This window comes from Neofelis nebulosa, chromosome 6 (assembly GCF_028018385.1).
Source record: "Neofelis nebulosa isolate mNeoNeb1 chromosome 6, mNeoNeb1.pri, whole genome shotgun sequence".
NCBI classification, from domain to species: Eukaryota; Metazoa; Chordata; class Mammalia; order Carnivora; family Felidae; genus Neofelis; species Neofelis nebulosa.
Genome location: NC_080787.1, coordinates 120,314,480 through 120,336,212, shown reverse-complemented (window position 1 = coordinate 120,336,212; position 21,733 = coordinate 120,314,480). Strand labels below are relative to the sequence as shown.

At 35.7% G+C, this 21,733-nt stretch overlaps 1 protein-coding gene across 3 annotated transcripts in view; it reads right to left on the bottom strand.

Moving 5' to 3' along the window:
- LAMA2 (laminin subunit alpha 2) overlaps positions 1 to 21,733 on the bottom strand; it is a 619,529-nt gene that overhangs the window by 220,012 nt on the left and 377,784 nt on the right. For 2 of the 3 annotated variants that reach the window (XM_058735217.1, XM_058735218.1), the window contains exons 20-24: positions 21,422 to 21,633; positions 14,457 to 14,563; positions 13,448 to 13,711; positions 8,309 to 8,489; positions 5,320 to 5,456 (exon numbers count right to left, since the gene is read on the bottom strand). In XM_058735217.1, the coding sequence (XP_058591200.1) occupies positions 5,320 to 5,456; positions 8,309 to 8,489; positions 13,448 to 13,711; positions 14,457 to 14,563; positions 21,422 to 21,633 (901 nt within the window). The remainder of the gene's footprint in view (positions 1 to 5,319; positions 5,457 to 8,308; positions 8,490 to 13,447; positions 13,712 to 14,456; positions 14,564 to 21,421; positions 21,634 to 21,733) is intronic. The other variant, XM_058735219.1, reaches the window with a different exon arrangement.

Here is a 21,733-nt window from a genome sequence, read left to right as displayed (position 1 = left end):
CGCCTGGGTGCCTCAGTAGGTTGAGCATCCGACTTAGGCTCAGGTCATGAGCTCTGTGTTAGGCTCTATGCTGACATCTCAGAGCTTGGAGGCTGCTTCAGATTCTGTGTCTCCCCCTCTGTTGTCCCTCCCTTATTCCCACCCCCTTCTCTCTCAAAAATAAAATAAACATTAAAAAAATTTAAATCAGAATCATAAGATTATATTGTAGGATATATAATACATAGAAGTAAGGTGCATGACAACAATAACATAAAGGACAAGAAAAGAAGTAACAAAAAGGGTAAGCAGGAATTAGAGGTTTACTCTTATAAGGTTTCTACACTAAATGTAAAGTATATAATATTATTTTAAGATACATTATGAAAAGTTAAGATGTTGAGCTATTAAAATATTAAGTTAATATCTATCCCTAGGCAATGACAAAAACATAAAATATAGTTAATAAGTCAAAAGTGAAGGTGAAATATAATTATAAAAATTACTCAATCCAAAATAAGACAAGAAGAAAAAAGAAACCAAGAACAGGTGGGGCAAAGCAAACAGGAAAATGTAGACTTAACTCCATCATATGGATAATTACATTAAATGGAAATGTTCCAATTAAGATTATATCAATAACAAAGATTTAAATACATGTTATCTAAAAGAGACACATTAAAATATTTAAAAAGAGATGGAATAAATGACAGTGTGGAAAAATGTATACCACACAAATACCAATCAAAAGAAGGATGGAACTCTGGCTATATGATTATCAGAAAAAGTATTCTTTTTTCACAAGAAATATTACCCAGGATAAAAGGGACGTTTCATATTGATAAGGGCATCAACTTTTCAAAAAGACATAATCATGCTAAACGAGTATATACCTAATATTATCACTTCAAAATACATGAATCAAAACCTGAGAGAACTGAAAGAGAAATAGATAAATCATAATTATAGTTAAACACCCTCAGTTATTGATAGAATATGCACACATAAAAATCACTAAGGATAACTGGCTTGTATAGATTTCACCCAATAATAATAGAATACAAGATGCTTTCATGTACATTAATCAAAATGCACACTGTTACGAGACCTAATACCAATCTCTATAAATTCAAAAGGACTGAAATAAAACACATTATGTTCTGAGACCAATACAGAACTAAATTAGATGTCAATAGCAGAAAGATATCTTTAAAACCCCCAAATATATGATGATTATACAACATATTTCTAAACAATCAGTGAATAAAAATAAGTAGTAAAATAAATAAGAATATTTTAAGGGTGAAAATGTAAACGATATATCAAAATGTGAGGGATGCAACTAAATTAGTGCCTGGAAGGAAACTTAATATATTTGTTGAATATATATTGAAGCTACCAAAAAGTAACTGGAATAAATTTTAATTTAAAATAAAATGCTTATATTAGTAAGGAAGAAAGATCTCAAGTCAATGACCTAAGCTTTCAGTTTAAGAAACTTGGAAAACAAGAGAAAACTAAACTCAAAGTAAACAAAAGAAAGGAATGTTTATTTTGTACAGTTATCAAATTTATTGGTTAAAGTTGCTCATATTATTTCATATTATTATTTTAGTGTATGCAGGATCTTCATGATGTCCCTTCCTTTATTCTTGACTTTGATTATTTCTTTTGTCTTTTTTTTTCCTTGATCAGTCTTCTTAGAGTATCATCAACTTTATTAATAATTGCAAAAAACCAGTTTCTGGCGTCATTGGCCTTTCTCTATTTTTATTTTCTATTTCATTGATTATGCAAACTCCTCAGAAACTATGAGAAAGGAATACTTCCCAATCTATTTCATGAGGGTAGCAGTGCCCCAGTAACAAAACCAGACAATAACACTCTAAGAAAAAACAAACTATGAACTAACAGTCCTTATGAACAGACCCAGAGATCATTAACAAAATGCTAACAAACATAATCTAAAATAATTTAAAGTAGATAATCGCTCATGATCAAGCAGGATTTATCTGAGGATTGTGAAGTTGGACCAACATTTGAAAATCAATTAATATGATTCACCACATTAGCAGCTGAAAATGAAAAATTATATGATCATCTCCATAGATGCAGAAAATGCTTTTGACAAAACTGGACGTATATTCTTGATAAAAGTTCTTAATAAACTAGGAATATGAGGAACATCTTTAAACTGATAAAGAGCGTTTGAGGAAGAACATTTGTAAACACTATTCTTAATTGTAAAAGACTTAATCCTTTCTACTTAACATAAGGAATAAGGCAGGGATATTTGCTCCCACCACTACAAATCAACATTTTACTGCAATAGGCAAAGAAAATGAAATAAAAGTTACATGGGTTGGAAGATAAGAAGTAAAACTCAATTTGCAGATGGTATTATTGTCTACATAGAAAATCCTAGTGAAGTTACCAAAAAATAGCTAGAATAAATTTCCAGCAGGGTGTCGATATAGAAAGTTAATGAATGGGGTGCATGGCTGGCTTAGTCGGTAGAACATGCAACACTTGATTGTGGGGTTGTGAGTTTAAGCTCCAAGTTGGGCATAGAGGCTACTAAAAAATATATAGAAATATAGTCAATTAAAAAAATAAAAGTTATTGTATAAAAATAATTGCATTTTCTGTTCTGGCAACAGTTGGAAACTGAAGTGAAATAAATAATAACATTTGTGTAAAAAATATAAAACACAATGATAAATGTAACAAAATGTACAAGACTTGCCCACCAAAAACTATAAAATGCTGCCGAGAAAAAAAAAATTACAAAGAAAAGTAAATGAAAACTTATGTCATATTGATACACTGGAAGATCTAGTATTCTTAAAATGTCAATTTTCCCCAAATTGACCTGTAGATTCAATATAATCCCCATCAAAGTCTAGAAGGCTTTTGGTGAAGAAATTGAGAAGCTGATTTAAAACTTTATATGAAAACACAAAGGATCTAACGTGTGCAAAATGTATTAGAAATGAACGACAGTTGTAGAGTTTATACCACCCAATTTCATGCTCTGCTAGAAAGCTACAGTGATCAAGACAGTACAGTGTCAGTACAAGGACAGATAGACCAATGAAACAGAATAGAGTTCAGAAATGTATGTGCACATATAGTGCCAGGTTATTTTGACAAAGGAACTAAAGTAATTCAATGTGGAAGAAGAATAATCTTTTCAGAAAAGATGTTGGAAAAATTGGATATCCATTAAAAGGTGAACTTTGACCCTTACCTCAAACCATATAGAAAAATTAATATTGAAAATGCAATGTGGACCTAAATGTAAAATTCAAAACTATAAAACTTCTTGAGGAAAACATAGGAGAGGTGTCTCTAGATCTTGACTTAAGCCAATGTGCGTTTCTTAGAAAATAAAAAGCATGACCCATGAAACAAAAGGATAATAAACTAGTCTTTATAAAAATTAGGTGAAGATACCACAGCAGAAGTAAAACACAAGCTGTATACTGGGAGAAAATGGTTACAGAACATAAATATATTAAAGGACTGGTATCTAGAATACATAAAGAACTCTTACAACACATTACTGAGAAAATTAACAACCCCAAATAGAAAAGATTCGTACAGACACTTTGCAAGAAGATATATAAATGGGAAATAAATAAATAAGATTATTCCCAATATCATTGGACATTAAAGAAAGGCAAGGATATAAATAAACATCCAACTGAATGCTTAAAATTAAAGAGTCAAAATCCCAAATGTTGGTAAGGATGTGGAGTATTCTTGTGATGAAAAATGAAAACATAGGTCTACACCCATGCTTTTGACTTATAGACTAATGTTCATAGCAAAATTATCCCATAATAGCACCACACTAGAAGTAACCCCAATGCCCATTAAATAGTAAATAAATAGAAAAGTCATTGCGCATCATCCAATGTAAAATTATTAAACAATTAAAAATAACAAACTATTCATATACAACAGTGTGGTTGAATCACAAAAGCATTATACTGCATAAAGGAAGCTGGGCCAAGAATAATTCCCCCAAATAAAGAAACAAACAAAACCCAAACAATAACATGTAGTATGACTCGATTTCTATGAATTTGTGGAACTGACATTACTATAGTGATAGAAGGAGAAACAATAGTTTCCTGGTTCGACTAAGGGGGGGTAGGGAAGCCAACTACAAAAAGGCATCAGGGTGGTTATACAACTGTAATCATTGGTCAAAACTCAACACTTTATTTTATTTTGTTTAAATTTGTTTAATGTTTATTTTTGAGAGAGAGAGAGAGAGAGAGAGAACGAACACCAGCAGAGGTGGGGCAGAGAGAGAGGGAGACCCAGAATCTGAGTCAGGCTCCAGGCTCTGACCTGTCAGCACAGAGCCCAACTCGGGGCTTGAACCCATGAGCCATGGGAACATGACCAGCTGAAGTCAGACACTTAACCGACTGAGACTTTCAGGCACCCAAAACTCAACACTTTAAACGAGTAATTGCATTTTATTTAGTTAATACCTCACGAAAAGCTAAAAAAAAAAAAACCCGCAAAAAACCCTGTGGACTTATCACCTTTCCTACTTGAATTTGAGTCACCTATAATCCCTCTAGCAGTAAATACTCTCATTTAATTTCCTACAAAGCAAAACCCAGGACTCATCCTTAAGACTTCTCTCTTATCTTCCAAAACTATGAGTGCACCAAGCCATACAGCAGTGAGAATTCTGTAACATAGCCTACTCCTTGCACCTTCGTGGAGGCTCATTGGCTGGGTCCAAGCTTCTGTTCTCTCTCATCAATATTTCTACAACAGCTGTATCTGTTACCTTTAACTCTGATGCTGGATAGATTTCTTGAAATGTAAAGCTAGTCATGCCACGTTCTAAGGTACACTCGTGGGAAAAATGAGGATTTTTTCAAGCTAAAGGTTGTCAATATGACTCCCCAGAATCCTTTCAAATGCTTCTTGAAAACTGAAACCTAGTCCTAATTTAGGGGCAATTCCTATAGATTTTTGGCAAATTCCTTTAATTAGTTAATTTTTTGTATTTTGCAGATAATATTTCATTGTGTCTAGGTATGAAGTTATTGGCTGTTTCTGGTTTTACGTTTTCCTTTTTTTTGTAGGTATAATGAATAAAGATACATAAATGTGTACTTACTTCATATTTCCCAGAAGTAAAATGAAATGTAAGATACTGATCAGTATCTGCAATCACTCTATACTGTTAGTTCTATATTGTTTTATAAGGTAATATTGGCTTTTGAAATTCCCAACTATAAAGCTTTCACAAAATAAAAAAAAGTTTTGAAACATTCATTACCAGAGAAAATTAAGCAATTAACTCACCTTACAACCAGTGGTGATGCTGTGGCCCCAGGTGTTAGGTGCACATTTAGAACATTTTTCTCCAATGGTGTTGGGAGGGCAAATGCACTGACCAGTCTTTGGGTCACAATTATTACCCAGATGGGAACAATCACAAGCTTCACAAGTAAAAGGGAAAAAAATAGTAAAACAGTAAAAATTTGATAGGAAGTGCTGAGTTTATTTCTCTTGTTTTATTTTCCATATTATGGTTAAAGATCCTTGAAAGTGAAAACTGACCTCATTCATCTTTTATATCACAGAAAAGTGTTTTTCACAGAGACGATCAATAAATTTATGTTGTATTTCACTTAATGATTTCAAAAGGTAAAATATTTTTAGTTTTCAACTAAGTTTAAAGAAACAAGTGGTATATCAGATTCTATGCTAACCATATCTAGATACTATAAAGTTTAAAATTTTGTTTCTATAGTTATTTCAAGTGCATAACTAAATTTTCTATCCTGTATAGATTAACATTTCCTTCCTGTTGATGACTGTGATTTATAATAAAAACCAGTAATTAACAGGCTTCTTAAATTCAGTATATCATGTATGTAGTTTAATAGTCACACATCAGGACATTTCAGTTTTGCAAAAATTAAAAATAACTGACTTATGTAACCCTGTGTGTGTGTGTGCACATACGTGTGTGTATGAAGGTATTTTTGAGGTTTATTTACCACCTGCTTTATTCTTTTCAATAGATTTTTCATTTTCTTAGCTATGATATGATATATGAAGAATGAAAATATCTCTATCCACTGTACTCTCTCAAAGAATACAAAAATAAGATTTGAAAAAGAAAAAAAAGAGACTTCAGAAGAGCTTCAAAGTCATCTAAGACGAGGAATGTCCACTACTGATTAGCTATAGTTGACTCAGCTACTGACTCAGCACTGAGTATATTTCAGTGCAGTGTTTCCAGCTGAAGTGTAAGCAAGGAAGAAACACCACCAAGTATTCAGATTCAAACAGAAGACTAATGTTACAAGAAATCTTTCAATTGGTAATATGATGATGAAATCTTTAAATGAAATATATTTAGAATATTTGATTGAGTTCAGTTTTTAAGGGATCGCAATTATCATTGCCTACAGCATACCAGCTGTGAAGAATGTTTAGTATAATATTTGACATCAATGCCAAATAAATTTTACCTGTTGTTTTTGTTATTACTGCCATTGATAATTTGAAGTCAAAGGATTTATTTTATACATACCTTCATTAAGAAGAGAAACAGTTCATATCATGTTCAAATTTATGTGCTAAAAAATGTCTTGGGACAGTTCAAATTGTTACTTGCAGATAGAAATTCTCTAAGCAGTTCTTCCATGGAATCATAAAACTGAGTAGGGAGAAGACCTGAATAATTAGCTAGTTTTCCCCTGCCCAAACGGAATGTTTACCACAATTCAGAATACTAATGCATTGCTAATGATAATAACAATGATAAACACTTACCTGGTGTCTATGTGCCAGGCAGTATTCTAAATATTTTAGAGCCATTAACTCAACTAATTCCTATAAAAACCCAGTGAGGCAGATACCATTCTTAAGTTAATAGACAAATTTTGCAGAGAGACAGCAAGACCAGGTCATATAACTAGTTGCCCGTGGAGCCACTAAACTGATCCAAGCTATTTGGTGAAGTTATACCCTCAACCACAATGCTATCCTGCCTGTTCGGGACTGATTTTTGTCTGTTTCTCTGGATTTGAATGCTACTAAGACTGCATTTCTAATGTTATCATCATTGCGTAATTTTAGATAATGTTGTTTGTCTTATTTATAATTTCTGGTAGTGTAGTGAATATACTTGAGTGTATAGTACCCTTTTATTAATTCACATTAAGTGAACTGTTAGTGAGAATTGGATTTAAAGAACAGTATATTTTAAAATCCAGCTTTATATGTTTTAGTGTATATAGACGATGACTCAGGGATCACATACAGATTCTTAGAAGATGTACAATGATAACATTCAGAATAACAGAATGGCTTATCTTTGCAATAAAAAGTATACATTGAAATTGGTTGAGAATATCTATAAGATACTCATTTTTAAAATAATTGGAAATATTACTCCTGCCACTACTTACATACATTTGCAACAATAGTCAATAATAATGTCTTAAAACATTATCACATATTTATCATGGTACTGAGAGTAAAGGAGTATCATCAGTGTTAAATCAGTGAATTTAATAAGCAAAGGTGATACTCAACCTAGTGAATGTTGGGATAAGGGTCTATTCCAAATTAGTAGCATATAAATCAAGGTAATGTTCAATCTTCATTTTCATTTGTAGTATGCTAATTCCTATTTTCTTACTTCATGATTTCTGGGAAGAATATGAGAATATTGCTTGAGAGAAATCATGGCTAGAAACCTTCTTGTATTTTTCCAAGAACTAGCAAATACCTAGTGCTAATCTGTTTCTTTCTAGGAACATCATAGGTTTCAAGGCACGTGAAAGTAGATGAAAAGATATTTTTTGTACTAGAAAAAGATATTAACTTCTCTGATCCTTGTACCAATTTTGCACTAGGAAAAGAGAAAGTTGAACTGTATTAACTTGGGAGTGAAGTTTAAGCTTAGAGAACACTGGCAAAAGAAAAATTGAACATTTGACTTTCAAGCTACAGGAGCCCTTGAGTGACTGACGGGCTGACTGGCGGTCACAGACAGGAAGGGACATAGCAGAATTGAGATCTGCTGATGGATTTTTTATGGAGTATTTGCAAGCAGTTATTTACAGTGCAGTGTTTCACCCTGCAATGTATTCCATTTGTTAGTTTATTTAAAATAAGCATACTTTACTTACTCAGTTAAATATTTTGGATCATATATTTGTTGTCAAGGTGCCCTTCCTTTAAATCTCCGGGAACGTGCAAGAATGAACTCCTACCGCTGCAAAAATGCTAAAACCAGAGAATGAATGTGTAGGGCTTAGTCTTATTTACAGACCTGTGCAGCCTCCTTCTTGGAAGTTGAAATAGCCGTGAGCACAGCGGTCACATTTCTTTCCTGCTACTCCAGGTTGGCACCAACATTGACCACTCTCTTCACAGTCAAATGACTTAGACCCAAAGGAATTGCAATTGCAGGGAACACACCCCCTTCCGGATTGTAGGCCAAAGGTTTCAGGCTGGCATAGAAAAGGAAAGAGAAAAATTAAATTTAAATCAATTAATTCATTATGAAACAAGATGCACAATGCCAAAAGAGGAGGCAGGAAAGAGAAACCAATGGGTTATCAAGGTTCATCACTGATGTTATGACAATGAGGTTGTAACTTCGTCTAATGGACCTTTTCTACGATATCCAAAAAGAAGAGTTCAATTACTTTAAAATTTTATCAGAATTCATGGTAGAACTAGGGCATGATCCTTCTGTCTGTTTTATATTCACCAGCCTCTTCCTATGCCTTCCAAGATTTTAACAGTGATGTAGAACTAAGCTATGGGTGTTACTAATATTTTAATTTAAAAATTTACTTGCTTCCTTCCTAATAATCTGAATTGATTACTTTGAAATCTTATGAACTCCTTCTACTTGTTAAACATGTTTTCAATGTTATTGACCAGATGCTTACAGTTAAAATAGATGTTTTTCCTTTAATATTTGATCTAATTTTTGTCATCTCTCCATAAATACTTCTGATCATTATTCTAGGGCTCACATTATAAATATAACTTACAGGTTTATGCCTATGCTGACAAAATAATTGGCTTACAAACATATAGTTTCTTGGGTTTCATTTTAACAACTGAAATTGATTTGTGAGAACACACATCAAAGCACCAGATTAGATAGATGAAAGGAAACTTTTATTCTCTGATGAGTTATTCCTAGGCATATCTTTTATCTGTTTACAACAAATAACTTTCTATGATCGGTTTTCATTACTATCTTTGGTTTGAAATACACGTTATATGACCTAGAGGGCCTATTTTAGAAAGTGTGGATAAATTAAAAATTACCTCTACTAGAAAAATGAAAAGCGCATATCCTACTTAAAGCACATCAAGGTTGTATTTTAAAATATGAAGTATGTCACATTATTATGATATTTTAATCTGAAAAATTAGTCTCAGTAATTACTTCTTTGTAAAAATAATTCCTATTTTAGAATATTAGACTTAACCGTTACTTTCTAGTAGGAATAAATCTTGCTATTTAATACAAGCCACACAAAGAGAAATGAATAAGGCTTATTACATATTTTCACCATTGTTAACAGTATGAAAAATAGTTATAGAAAACAAAATCACACTGAAAATTAGTCTCTTAATATGACTATAGCTAAGAACAGTGTTGGTTTTTAAATATAAAAGGGGTCGATTGAGTTCGATAATCATTTCATCTTTGTATTTACTGCTGACTTTATTTTTATTTCTGGTTCAAATTCAGATTTGACCATATTATTAAAGAAGAAAGTGTGTTGTGTTTATTGTACACTGTATGTTAACAACACTGCAATCAATATAAAATAAAAAAATACAATAAATAAAACAAAAAAGGAGGAAGGGAAGATTAAAACATATGATATCTTTATTCATAAAAAATTAGCTATAAAATTCTAGATACCTGACCTAGAGAAATAAACAGAAATTCGGAAAACGGTTAAAGTATGAGCATGCCCATTACAGTATTATTTATGAGAGTAACTGCAGAGGTACTTAAATGTTTAATGTTAGAAAAAAAAAGTTGAATAATTCAAATTAGGATACATTCATGCTATGAAATAATATGCAATCATTAAAATCCTGTTTTGAAGCAGTTTTAATGATAGGAATATACTTAAGATATAGCATTATGCAAAATTTCAAAAAGCAGAATACAAAATCATATATACACTATGATCCCAATTATATACCTCTAATGACACACATACTGTCCCTCAGACACAAATAGAAACATGTATACATAGAAAAAAGACTAGAACAAACTATATTAGTTTTTAAAAGTCTGAATCATAGATGTATTTGAATTTCTTATGCAAAGTATTTTGCATTTATTTCCTAAATTTTCTTGACTTAGAAATATGAATCAGAGACAGTACTTCAAATTCATCTTTATTTCCTAAATTTTTCTTCACTTGGCATATGTATATCTTTAATGGATATATCGATATAGTATTAAATGAACTTCCAAATCATAGTTAGTAAGAAAATTCCAAAGTTCATTATGTAAAAAAAATATGTACAAAAAAAATCTCTCTGTCATACGTTTCAAATATTTAAATAACGTAGTTTTAAAGAATTGAGTAATACCAAAGCAAATAGTAACAAACTTCACTAACAAAATTTTACTAAATTTGATGTACAAAATTTTATTTCAGAGGCTAGGGAAAGTCTCTGTGGTAAGCAAATTCAAGAAGGAGATGTTCCCAGTCTGTAATCAAGATTAATGAGGTAAAAACAAACATGGGAGACAGTCCTTATCCAGTGTCGCTGGAAAGCTTGATAATCTGTAAATTATTTTCACTTGGGATGATAATAACAACAGCACTTAACGTATTGTGCTTGCTGTGTGCTAAGCACTGTTTTAAAGCTCTTTACAAATATGAATTCATTGAATCTTCAAGACAATCCTGGGAGATAGCTATTACCATCACCTTTATGCTGAGTGGGAAACCAAAGGACAGAAAGGTCAAGCAATTTGCCTAAGGTCACCAGCTACCCAACTGTAGAGTCAGGGTTCCAAGTCAGGCAGCCTGGCTCCAGAGTCTGAGCTCTCTACTCTCACACATACTGTCTCAGGGGAAAAATGGTCTCAGGACAAAACACCACCTTGTACAACAGTGCTGTAGGGTATGTAGGAAAAGGCCATGAATGAGAGCAGAATTTCTGCTAAATTTATATTTTGGAGACATTTTGATCAGTCTCGATCCCTTTCTTTTACTTTAAATATACGTATCTGTTTTTGAAAAACAATTTTTAAAGATTTCTTCATCTAATAACAACAATGGCAACAACAGTAATGATACCTAGCATTCGCTAAGAACTCTCCAGATGCGTGCCTTATGTACTGTTCCCATGACAATCCAGAGCCCGCCACGGAGGTGCCCGGGCAGGTCTCCCTGCGAGAGAATCTGCAGCGAGTTGGCTGATTGACATCTTCCGGTTTCCACTCTTGTGGATCCACCGGGGGAACCCACACCAGGTCATGCTTCTCCAGGTCAAAGACTGATTACAATAAAGTCCAACAGTCTTTCTGCCCAATCCAGGATTCCTCAAATGGAAAACTGGTGCTCGGGCACTTCCGTTTGGCCTGACAAGCATTTGGCATTTTGGCAAAATGCACAGAATGAGGCTTTTCTGCTCGATCTTTCCTTCCCTTTCCCCTTTCACATCAGTCAGGCCTGCACTATGGCAGGGGGCTCCCTGTACACTATGCTCTCTTCTCCTTCAACTTTCATAGGCATTTCCCCCAGTCAGTCTCTTCACATTTGCTTCTTGGAGGATCCAGGCTGTTAGATACCCTATGAAGTGGGTCCTCTGACAGATGAAGAAGGTGTATTACAGAAAGACTTAAGGAACTGTCATAGCTAGGAAGTGGTGAGGCTGGGATTTGACCCGAGGCGGACCAATACCAGAACTAATTTTCTTTTTTTTTCACTATAAATTTTTTTAATGTTTATTTATTTTTGAGAAAGAGACAGAGACAGACTGCAAGTGGGGAAGGTGCAGAGAGAGAGGGAGACACAGAATCTGAAGCAGGCTCCAGCCTCTGAGCCATCAGCATAGAGCCTGATGCGGGGCTCAAACTCATGAACCACAAGATGATTATGACTTGAGCCAGCTGGATGGTTAATCCGCTGAGCCACCCAGGTACCCCAGAACTACTTTTCTTAAAATGCCAATAAAGAGGGACGCCTGAGTGGCTCAGTTGGTTGAGTGTCCAACTTCGGCTCAGGTCATGATGATCTCGTGGTTGATGGGCTCGAGCCCCACGTCAGGCTCTGTGCTGACAGCTCAGAGCCTGGAGCCTGCTTCGGATTCTGTGTCTCCCTCTCTCTGCCCTTCCGCCAGCCATGATATGTCTCTCTCTGTCTCAAAAATAAAATAAACATTAATTTTAAAAAAAATGCCAATAAAGAGCCTAGAATAATGCATTCTTTCTTTTTTTCTTTTCTACTCTGTTACTTTTTACTTTACTCTCACTTTCTTCTATCCCTTCCCTGCTCCTCCCCACCAGGCTGTGATTCCACACTGGTAAGTCTTATTTCCTGTCACTCTGCAACATGGCCCTGGACCTATTCTTCTCTCTTTCCGCCTCCTCTCTCTTCCCTTCCTCCCTTTTGCTCTTACTGCCAGTATTTTTCTTTTGTCTACTAAGATGGGGGACTAAACTTCTGTAGTAGAAAACATGCTTCCTTACTTAGTGTATGTGGTATACATGCAGTGTGAGAGTGTGTGACTTGTGGTATATACGGGCAAGCTTATGATGTGGCAAAGTAACAAAGCCATCCATTATGATGAAATGTGAACAACACGTCAGATCAACGGGCTGGATTTTCTTGGGAAAGCCACTTTCTTTGCTAATTTGTTCATTCACAGAAGTGAGTCTGTTCGGAGGTCTGAAATTCCTTCCACCGGTAAGATCACAGCTTTCTACAAATAAACTTCTACATATCTATGGGAAACTGAAAATTTTATGAACCTATGAACTTGAACATACTTTTAAAAATACACAGACAGGGGACACCTAGGGGCTCAGTTGGTTAAGCGCCCAACTTCAGCTCAGGTCATGATCTCAGGGGTTCGTGAGTTCGAACCCCACGTCGGGTTCCATGCTGACAGCTCAGAGCCTGGAGCGCATCTTGGATTCTGTGTCTCCCTCTCTCTCTGCCCCTCCCCTGCTTGTACTCTGTCTCTGGCTCTCAGAAAGTGAATAAACGTTAAAAAAATATTAAAAAAAAATACACGGGCAGCTATTTTCAAAAGGCAAAGCTTTAAGCAGGAATGGTCTAGTGTTTACATTTGCAATTGTGCACACCGAGCAACCGTTATTTGGTAAAAATGCCATCGGGAAAGGTCAGCGGCAGCACACGGAACACAGCATGCGGAGGCATGAGACATGCAGCGCCTCTGGGATTACCGGAGCTGGGGGCCGATAGGCTCCCCGAGGGCACCCGCTGGAGCTGCTGAAACCCCACCTCTGAGGAGGCCCCAGCACCCGGTGCGCTCTCTGTGACTGCTCCTCCTGTCGGTGCACCTGCCTGCTGAGGTTGCAGTGTCTCCCTACGAAGCCAGATTTACATGCACATCTTCCTGTAATATCACACTGTGGTGTCACAGAACCAACGAGACTGCAGTCACATAACACACAGAAGTGCTTCTCTGGATCCCACCACATATCGGGCTTTAAAAGCCAACAGAAAAAGAAAACAAAGAAACAAAAGAGCATTTGGTATTATTCAAGAGATAGAGGCAGAAGGTATTTCCAAACTTAGTACAGAAAGGCCAGTTTGCCATCTGAGAAATGCTCGTTCGGTTTAAGTCTTTATAACCCAAAATACATTTTTATAAGAAGTAGGTAGTGCAAATCCATCACTCTCGTGGAGGAATCTCAAGGGGTGTGCCATACTGAAGGCAGGGCAAAACGTTCAGGAACGGAGAGCAACATGTTGTGAATTTTGTTTCATTTTATAAAAATGGTGTATATAAAACTATGTTGATTAGCTTCTCTACTGAAAACTTTTCTGAGGTAGAATGCTCCCTGTAACTAACTTGTCAATGATAGAACTAGAACAAAGTGCTAAAAACAAAGGGTGTGACACATTTCATTCTGCCAACAATATAAAAGCAAAGAGTATTTTACTCACTGCAGAATGAGATTAAATTTATAGCTTCTTTGCTTCAGAAACATCTGAATTACGGTAAATATTATACAAATTTGCTGCCAAGGAAATATAGGTTGAAGGCCGAATGCTAGTGCACAGCAAATTTTGTTCTATTTTGGAAAAACTCTCCAATGATCACAGTGATTGTACATGTAGGATTGTATAATCCTGAACTCCTCTTTCAATATACTCATATGTATGTCGTTGAAAGCTAATGAACATTTTCAAGGAGGAAGTAACTCATGGCCAGCTCCTATTTCTTACCTTACACTCATCACACCGCAGTCCTTGCACATTAGGTTTGCATTCACATTGTCCTGTCCTAGCATGGCAACTCTCGGAAAAGGAGCTGTTGACATTACAGCGACAAGCTGCAAAGAGAAAAGACATCTTTGGTTGGGAAAACATTTCCAACACTCTTAATAGGCTTGTTAAATAATAGTATCCTCCAGATGGTAACTTTGGCAACTAAGTTTTAGAACACAATGTTTTCATGGTGGCTGGGGTGTCCGACTCTTGGTTTTGGCTCAGGTCATGATCTTGCGGTTTCATGAGTTCAAGCTCCACGTTAGGCTCTGCACCGCTGGCACAGATCCTGCTTGGGTTTCTCTGTATCCATCTCTCTCTCCGTCCTTCCCCAATTCATGCTGTCTCAGTCTCTCTCAAAATAAATAACTTAAGAAAAAAAGAATGTTTTCTGATTTGCTAGGTGTTCCATTAGGCATTATATCCTTTGATCCTTACAACTTTACAGGCTGTGGAGATGATTCACGTAAAGCTATATCACAGTGCCTGGCACATCAGATGCTATTAAAACATTAATGTAGTCATTGTTATTTTGATTTTGAGAGTGAATATTATATATTGTACCTAGACACACACCTTTAAGATTAGTAAAGTATGTAAGACAGAAGAGTTAAGTAGACATTTTTTCCAATAAGGATATCAAAACGGCCAACAGGCATGTGAAAGGATGTTAAACATCACTAATCCTCAAAGAAATGTAAATCAAAACCACAACGAGATATTGCCTTATACCTGTTAGAATGGCTATTATCAAGAAGACAAGAAACAACAGATGCTGAAGAATGTCTTGAAGACTTACTCTTATACACTGTTAGTGGGAATGTAAATTGATCCAACCACTTTGGAAAACAAGGTGGAGGTCCCTCAAACAATTTGAAAATAGAACTAGCATATAACCCAGCAATTCTACTACTGAGTATATACTTAAAGGAAATGAAAACAGTATTTTGAAGAGATATGTACACTCCTATGTTCACTGGAGCATTTTTCTCAGTAGCCAAGATACGGAAAAATGTCAATGTCCATCAAAGATGAATGGATAAAAAAGATATGGTATATATACACAATGGAATATTATTCAGCCATGAGAAAGGAGGATATCCTACCATTTGCAACAATACAGATGGACCTTGACCACATTACACTAAATGGAAGATGTCATATAAGGAAAGCTAACTACTGCATGATATCATCTAGATGCAGAATCTAAAAAAATTAAACTCATAATAAAACGGACAGTAAAATGGTAGTTACTAGGGGATAGAGGGTTGGGGGGGGTAAAATTGTTGTTGTTTAGGGTACACACTTGCAAGTAGTAAATGGTGAATGGTAAATGAGCTACGGTGCTCTGTTACACAGTATAAAAATATAGACAATATTGTACTATATTGTGCAAGGGAATAAATATCTCTACAACAATCATAGTATTGCAATATATAAGTATATCAAAGTAAGATGCTGTGTACCTTATATTTACACAATGTCATATGTCAAATATTTTCAATTAAAAAATATATAAAATGAAGACGCTGTTTCAAGCGTATTAGGAATATAGCATTATAATTTTTAAAAATCACTTTGTTTTACAATTTGTATACTGTTTCCAATATATTTGGTTTAAGTAATCTTTTATCATTTCTATGTGATGAAGCTATTTGATGCTATCCTGAAACATAATAAATCAGTCTAACAATTAAAGGGACTTTTCACAAATAGAACGTAATTAGGGGCGCCTGGGTGGCTCAGTCGGTTAAGCGGCCGACTTCGGCTCAGGTCATGATCTCATGGTCCGTGAGTTCGAGCCCCGCGTCAGGCTCTGTGCTGACAGCTCAGAGCCTGGAGCCTGTTTCAGATTCTGTGTCTCCCTCTCCCTGACCCTCCCCCGTTCATGCTTTGTCTCTCTCTGTCTCAAAAATAAATAAACGTTAAAAAAAATATTAAAAAAAAAAACAAATAGAACGTAATTAATGACACACCCTACAGTGTACTTTAATGGTACATATAATTGCATTGACACCAGAATAAATATGTGAGGGGGAGATGACAGAAAAATTTAGAACATTCATAGATGGTTTTGGTAAATTTTATCTAATACCTCATGTCTTTGGATACTTTGAGCACAACTTATAACTACATTGTGAATAGCTCCTCCATCAGCCTATGCTATTTTCCTGTTCCCCTGGCTCAAGGTTCTACTTAGTTCTACTGCTTTCCCAAAAGCTGGCTGATTTTTCTTCCAGGGATTTGACCTTTTGTGTCTGCTAAGTGGATACATGTTTGGTGGCCATGGAAGAATTGGCCTTAGCTCCAGTCTCCAATTCCTCAGACAATAGCCTAAGCATACTCCATAGCAGGGGTGTGAGAAAAGACTAAGAGAAATACTTTTTGTAAATTTCTACTTCACTCACCACTAGAATTGTTGTATATGCTTTCAATTTCTTTTTAAAATTAATTAATTTTTATTAATGTTTTTTTGAGTATAGTTGACATATAATGTTACATTAGTTTCAGGTGAACAATGTAGTGATTCAATTATACATTATATCACGTTCATCTCAAGTGCAGCTACCGTCTGTCCTCACACCCCTATTACAATATACTTTCACTTTCTTTATGTGAGTCTCATATATATTACACTTCAATTTTTTAAATCCCAAATAATTTAGAATTTATAAGTCCTTTTTTCTCAGGATGAGGAATATAGGATTAAATTTACCATAACTTAACATAATCTTAAAAATAATGAAAGCAGTGACAGGATACAAAATCAACATACAAAAATCTTCTGTACTTATGTACACCAATAATGAAGCTGCAGGAAGAGAAATTAAGGAACGATCCTATTTACAATTGCACCCAAAACCATAGGATACCTAGGAATAAACCTAACCAAAGAGGCAAAAGATCTGTATTCTGAAAACTACAGGACACTTATGAAAGAAATTGAAGAAGACACAAAGAAATGGAAAAATGTTCCATGCTCATGGATGGAAGAGCAAATATTATTAAGATGTCTCCACTACTCAAAGAAATCTACACATTGAATGCAATCCCTATCAAAATACCAACAGCATTTTGCAGAGAGCTAGAACAAACAATTCTAAAATTTGTATGGAACCACAAAAGACTATGAATAACCAAAGCAATCTTGAAAAAGAAGAGCAAAGCTGGAGGCATCATGATTCCAGACTTCAAGCTATATTACAAAGCTGTAGTCATCAAGACAGTATGGTACTGGCACAAAACAGACACATAGGTCAATGGAACAGAATAGAAAATTCACAAATGGACCCACAACTATATGGCTAACTAATCTTTGACAAAGCAGAAAATAATATCCAAGGAAGAAAGTCTCTTCAACAAAGGGTGTTGGGAAAACTGGACAGCAACATGCAGAAGAATGAAACTGGACCATTTTCTTACACCATACACAGAAATAAATTTAAAATGGATGAAAGATATAAACATGAGACCTAAAACCATCAAAATCCTAGAGGAGAATATAGGTAGCTACCTCTTTGGCATCAGCCATAGCGACTTCTTCTTAGACACATTTCTAGAAGCAAGGGAAACTAAAGAAAACTCAAACTATTAGGACTTCATCAAGAAAAAAATCCTTCTGCAGCATGAAGGAAACATTCAACAAAACTAAAAGGAAACCTTTGAAATGGGAGAAGATATTTGCAAATGACACATCTGAGAAAAGGTTACTATGCAAAATCTATAAAGAACTTACAAACTCAACACCCAAAAAACAAATAAGCCAGTGAAGAAATGGGGAGAATGAACAGACAGTTTTCCAAAGAAGACATACAGATGGGTAATAGACACATGAAAAGATGTTCAACATCACTCATCCTCAGGGAAATACAAGTCAAAACCACGATAAGATACCACCTCACACCTATCAGAATGGCTAAAATTAACAACATAGAAAAAAAATTGGCGAAGATGTGAAGAAGGAACTCTCTTAAACAAATGTTGGTGGGAATGCAAACTGATGTAGCCACTTTGCAAAACAGTATGAAGGTTTCTCAAAAAGTTAAAAATAGGGTGCCTGGGTGGTTCAGTCATTTCAGCATCCAACTCTTGATTTTGGCTCAGGTCATGGTATTATGGTGGTGAGACGGAGCCCCATATTGGGCTCTGTGCTGAGCGTGGGGTCTGCTTAGGATTCTCTCTCCCCCTCTTCCTCTGCCCCTCCCCTTCACCTCTCTCTCAAAAAAAGTTAAAAATAGAACTTCCCTATTATCTAGCAATTGCACTACTAGGTATTTACCCAGAATATACAAAAATAATGATTCAAAGGGACACATGCACCCCAATGTCCATAGCGGCATCATCAACAATAGCCAAAGTATGGAAAGAGACCAAATGTCTATCAGCTGATGAATGGATAAAGAAGATGTGGTATGTATATACAGTGGAATATTACTCAGACATAAAAAAAACAAAATCTTGCTGTTTGCAATGACATGTATTATGCTAAGCAAAGCAAGTCAGTAAGAGGAAGACACATATATGATTTCACTCATAAGTGGAAGTTAAGAAACAAAACAGATGAACGTAGCGGGGAAAGGAGAGGGGAAAACCATAAAAATAGACTCTTAACTATAGAGATCAAACTGAGGGTTGATGGAGGGAGGTGAATAGAGGGATGGGTTAAATGGGAGACGGGTGTCAAGGAGGACACTTGTGATGAGCACCGGGTGTTTTATGTAGGTGATGAATTCTACTCCCAAAACTAATATTACACTATATATTCACTAACTGGAATTAAAATAAAAACTTGAAAAAAAAAACCCACAAAGGCAATATAAAGTTTTAAGTGGCATTTTAAAATGAAATGTAGGACACAAACAATAACATAAATTTCAAAAGCAAAATACATTTCTTTGTAGTGGTGTACTTTCCATGAGCAAACCTAGAGGCAACTAAAATAATGATTTATCATGAATTTTCTTTTCTTGAGGTTTACTACCTATGCATAGATAAACTAATATATGTATAAAAATTATCAAAATAAGTATATTTCTTATATTTTATATGTTGAAGATCATTAAAAACTCTAATCTTTTCTGTATGTGCTTCATAGCAAGTGGTGTAAAAACTGGCAATGGTTCAAAATGTTTCTATACCATATTCTCCTATGTGTTCTTATGCCACAGATCCCCAGTTTATCACAATAAAATGAGTGGAACAATGTCTCCTCAACTTTACGGAGGGGCTTAATGGAAGACAGAAAAGGAGGTCACTAAACAAGGAACACAGCTCTAAAATGAGTGACTCACAGATACAACTACTATGAACACTGCTACCAAAGGCACTCCTCTCTGTGAGCATCCCAGGCCCAAGCGGCACACTGGACACTCTCTCTGGGCTGGATCCTTGAAACCTCACAGAAAATCATGACCCTTTATGTAAATGAGGAAACTGAATCTCAGTGAGGTCAACTGTCTCGCCCAGGGTCACATGGCCAGAAAGTGTTGATCTTAGATGATGTCTTTGAATGGGAGAACTTCTTAAGCCCCTTATGATTTTATACAGGTAAAGTGTGCTTCTGTGCCTGTTGGAAATCTTGCCTTTAAAAAAAATACTGGGGCAGCTGGATGGCTCAGTCAGTTGAGCGTCTGACTTTAGCTCAGGTCTTGATATCATGGTTCGTGAGTTCGAGCCCCGTGTTGGGCTCTGTGCTGACAGCTCAGAGCCTAAAGCCTGAAGCCTGCTTCGGATTCTGTGTCTCCCTCTCTCTCTGCCCCTCCCCTGCTTGTGTTTTCTCTCTCTCAAAAACAAATAAATACACTTTTTAAAAAAAAACTTTTAAAAATGCCAATTTACAGGCGATATCAACAGATGCTTATTGTCCTAGAGAGTGATTTGTTTTTTGTTTAACCAACTGTGATTTGCAAATGACAAAAATCTGGCACTCATCTTCCAGCCCTGTGAGGTTGGTTATTGAAGTGGGGTGTCCCACCAGGTCTTTGGTGTCTACAGCAGAGACAGTGAAAAGACTACATTTCCAGCGGTCTCTATAATTTTGCAGGTCGTAGGTCCCAACTGAGTGACTGGAAGGGCCCCTTCTTATGTAATGAACTTGACAGAGTGAAGTGTTGGCATCATAACTGGCTCTACCTAAAGATGATGGCGGCAGGTGAAGTCAAGGATGGCACATAAAATACTTGGGTGCTGACACGGATTCACATTCCACTGGACTCTGCACCACAAGATTTCCCTTGCATATTGCACTACTGCGAATACAAAGCATTATTTGATTTTATGCAATACTGAATAATGAGGCCAGGGAAGTGGAAGAAACAGGAGATGTGCACTAATGAACACAGACGAAGCCCTACAAGAGCTAATTTTGTGAAAGGAAACACAGAAATATCATTCTGTGAATAGTCCCACGGTGAAGGTCAATCATTCAAGAATTATAAATGCAAGTGTGTGGAAATATGGGCACCTATTATGAAATGCAAGAATGTAGAGTTCACATATGAAAGCATAACAGATTAACACCTCCAGACAGGTACTAAAGAAATAATATGGACAAAAATTCATTTGAAGAAAATGATTACAATTGAAATAAATAATAAGGATAAGTGGGACTTACCTAGTTTTTCTAAATTCTTCTCTCCTACCATGGACACAAGTTGATTTTAAAATCTTCCTTCCACATGTAAATAAAGATATGTGCATCCTTTGAAAAACAACACTCTGACAATGCAGCTATTTTCAAAGGATTTACTCTATTAGTACAAAGAAATACTTTAGAATATGCAGACTCTGTGTATAGGCTGTGCATCTATCACACATGTATTGCACATAATTTCCTACCCTCCAATCCCCACTCAAGAACTCATCAGCTGCTTTGAGGTGCAATTCATCAATTCTGTCAGAGGCGTCAATAGTTCAGGACTTACGCTGACAGTTCTTTGCATCAACTGCGTCTCCAAAATATCCATCAGCACAGAGCTCACAGTACCGGCCTGTTGTACCTGGCTTACATATCAGACAGGAGCCAGACAAGCTGTCACAGCTGCCAGGGACGGAGAAGTCAAGGTTGTCATTGCATTGGCATGGCTGACATGATCCTCCAGGTACAGAAGGTTGTCCAAAATAGCCTTCTGCACACCTAAGGGGTAAAATTTCATCAGTGAGTATTTGGGAGGAACTCATAAAGCCCATCGGAAGCAATGTTTATATACTTTTCATACTACCCTCTCCCAGGATGA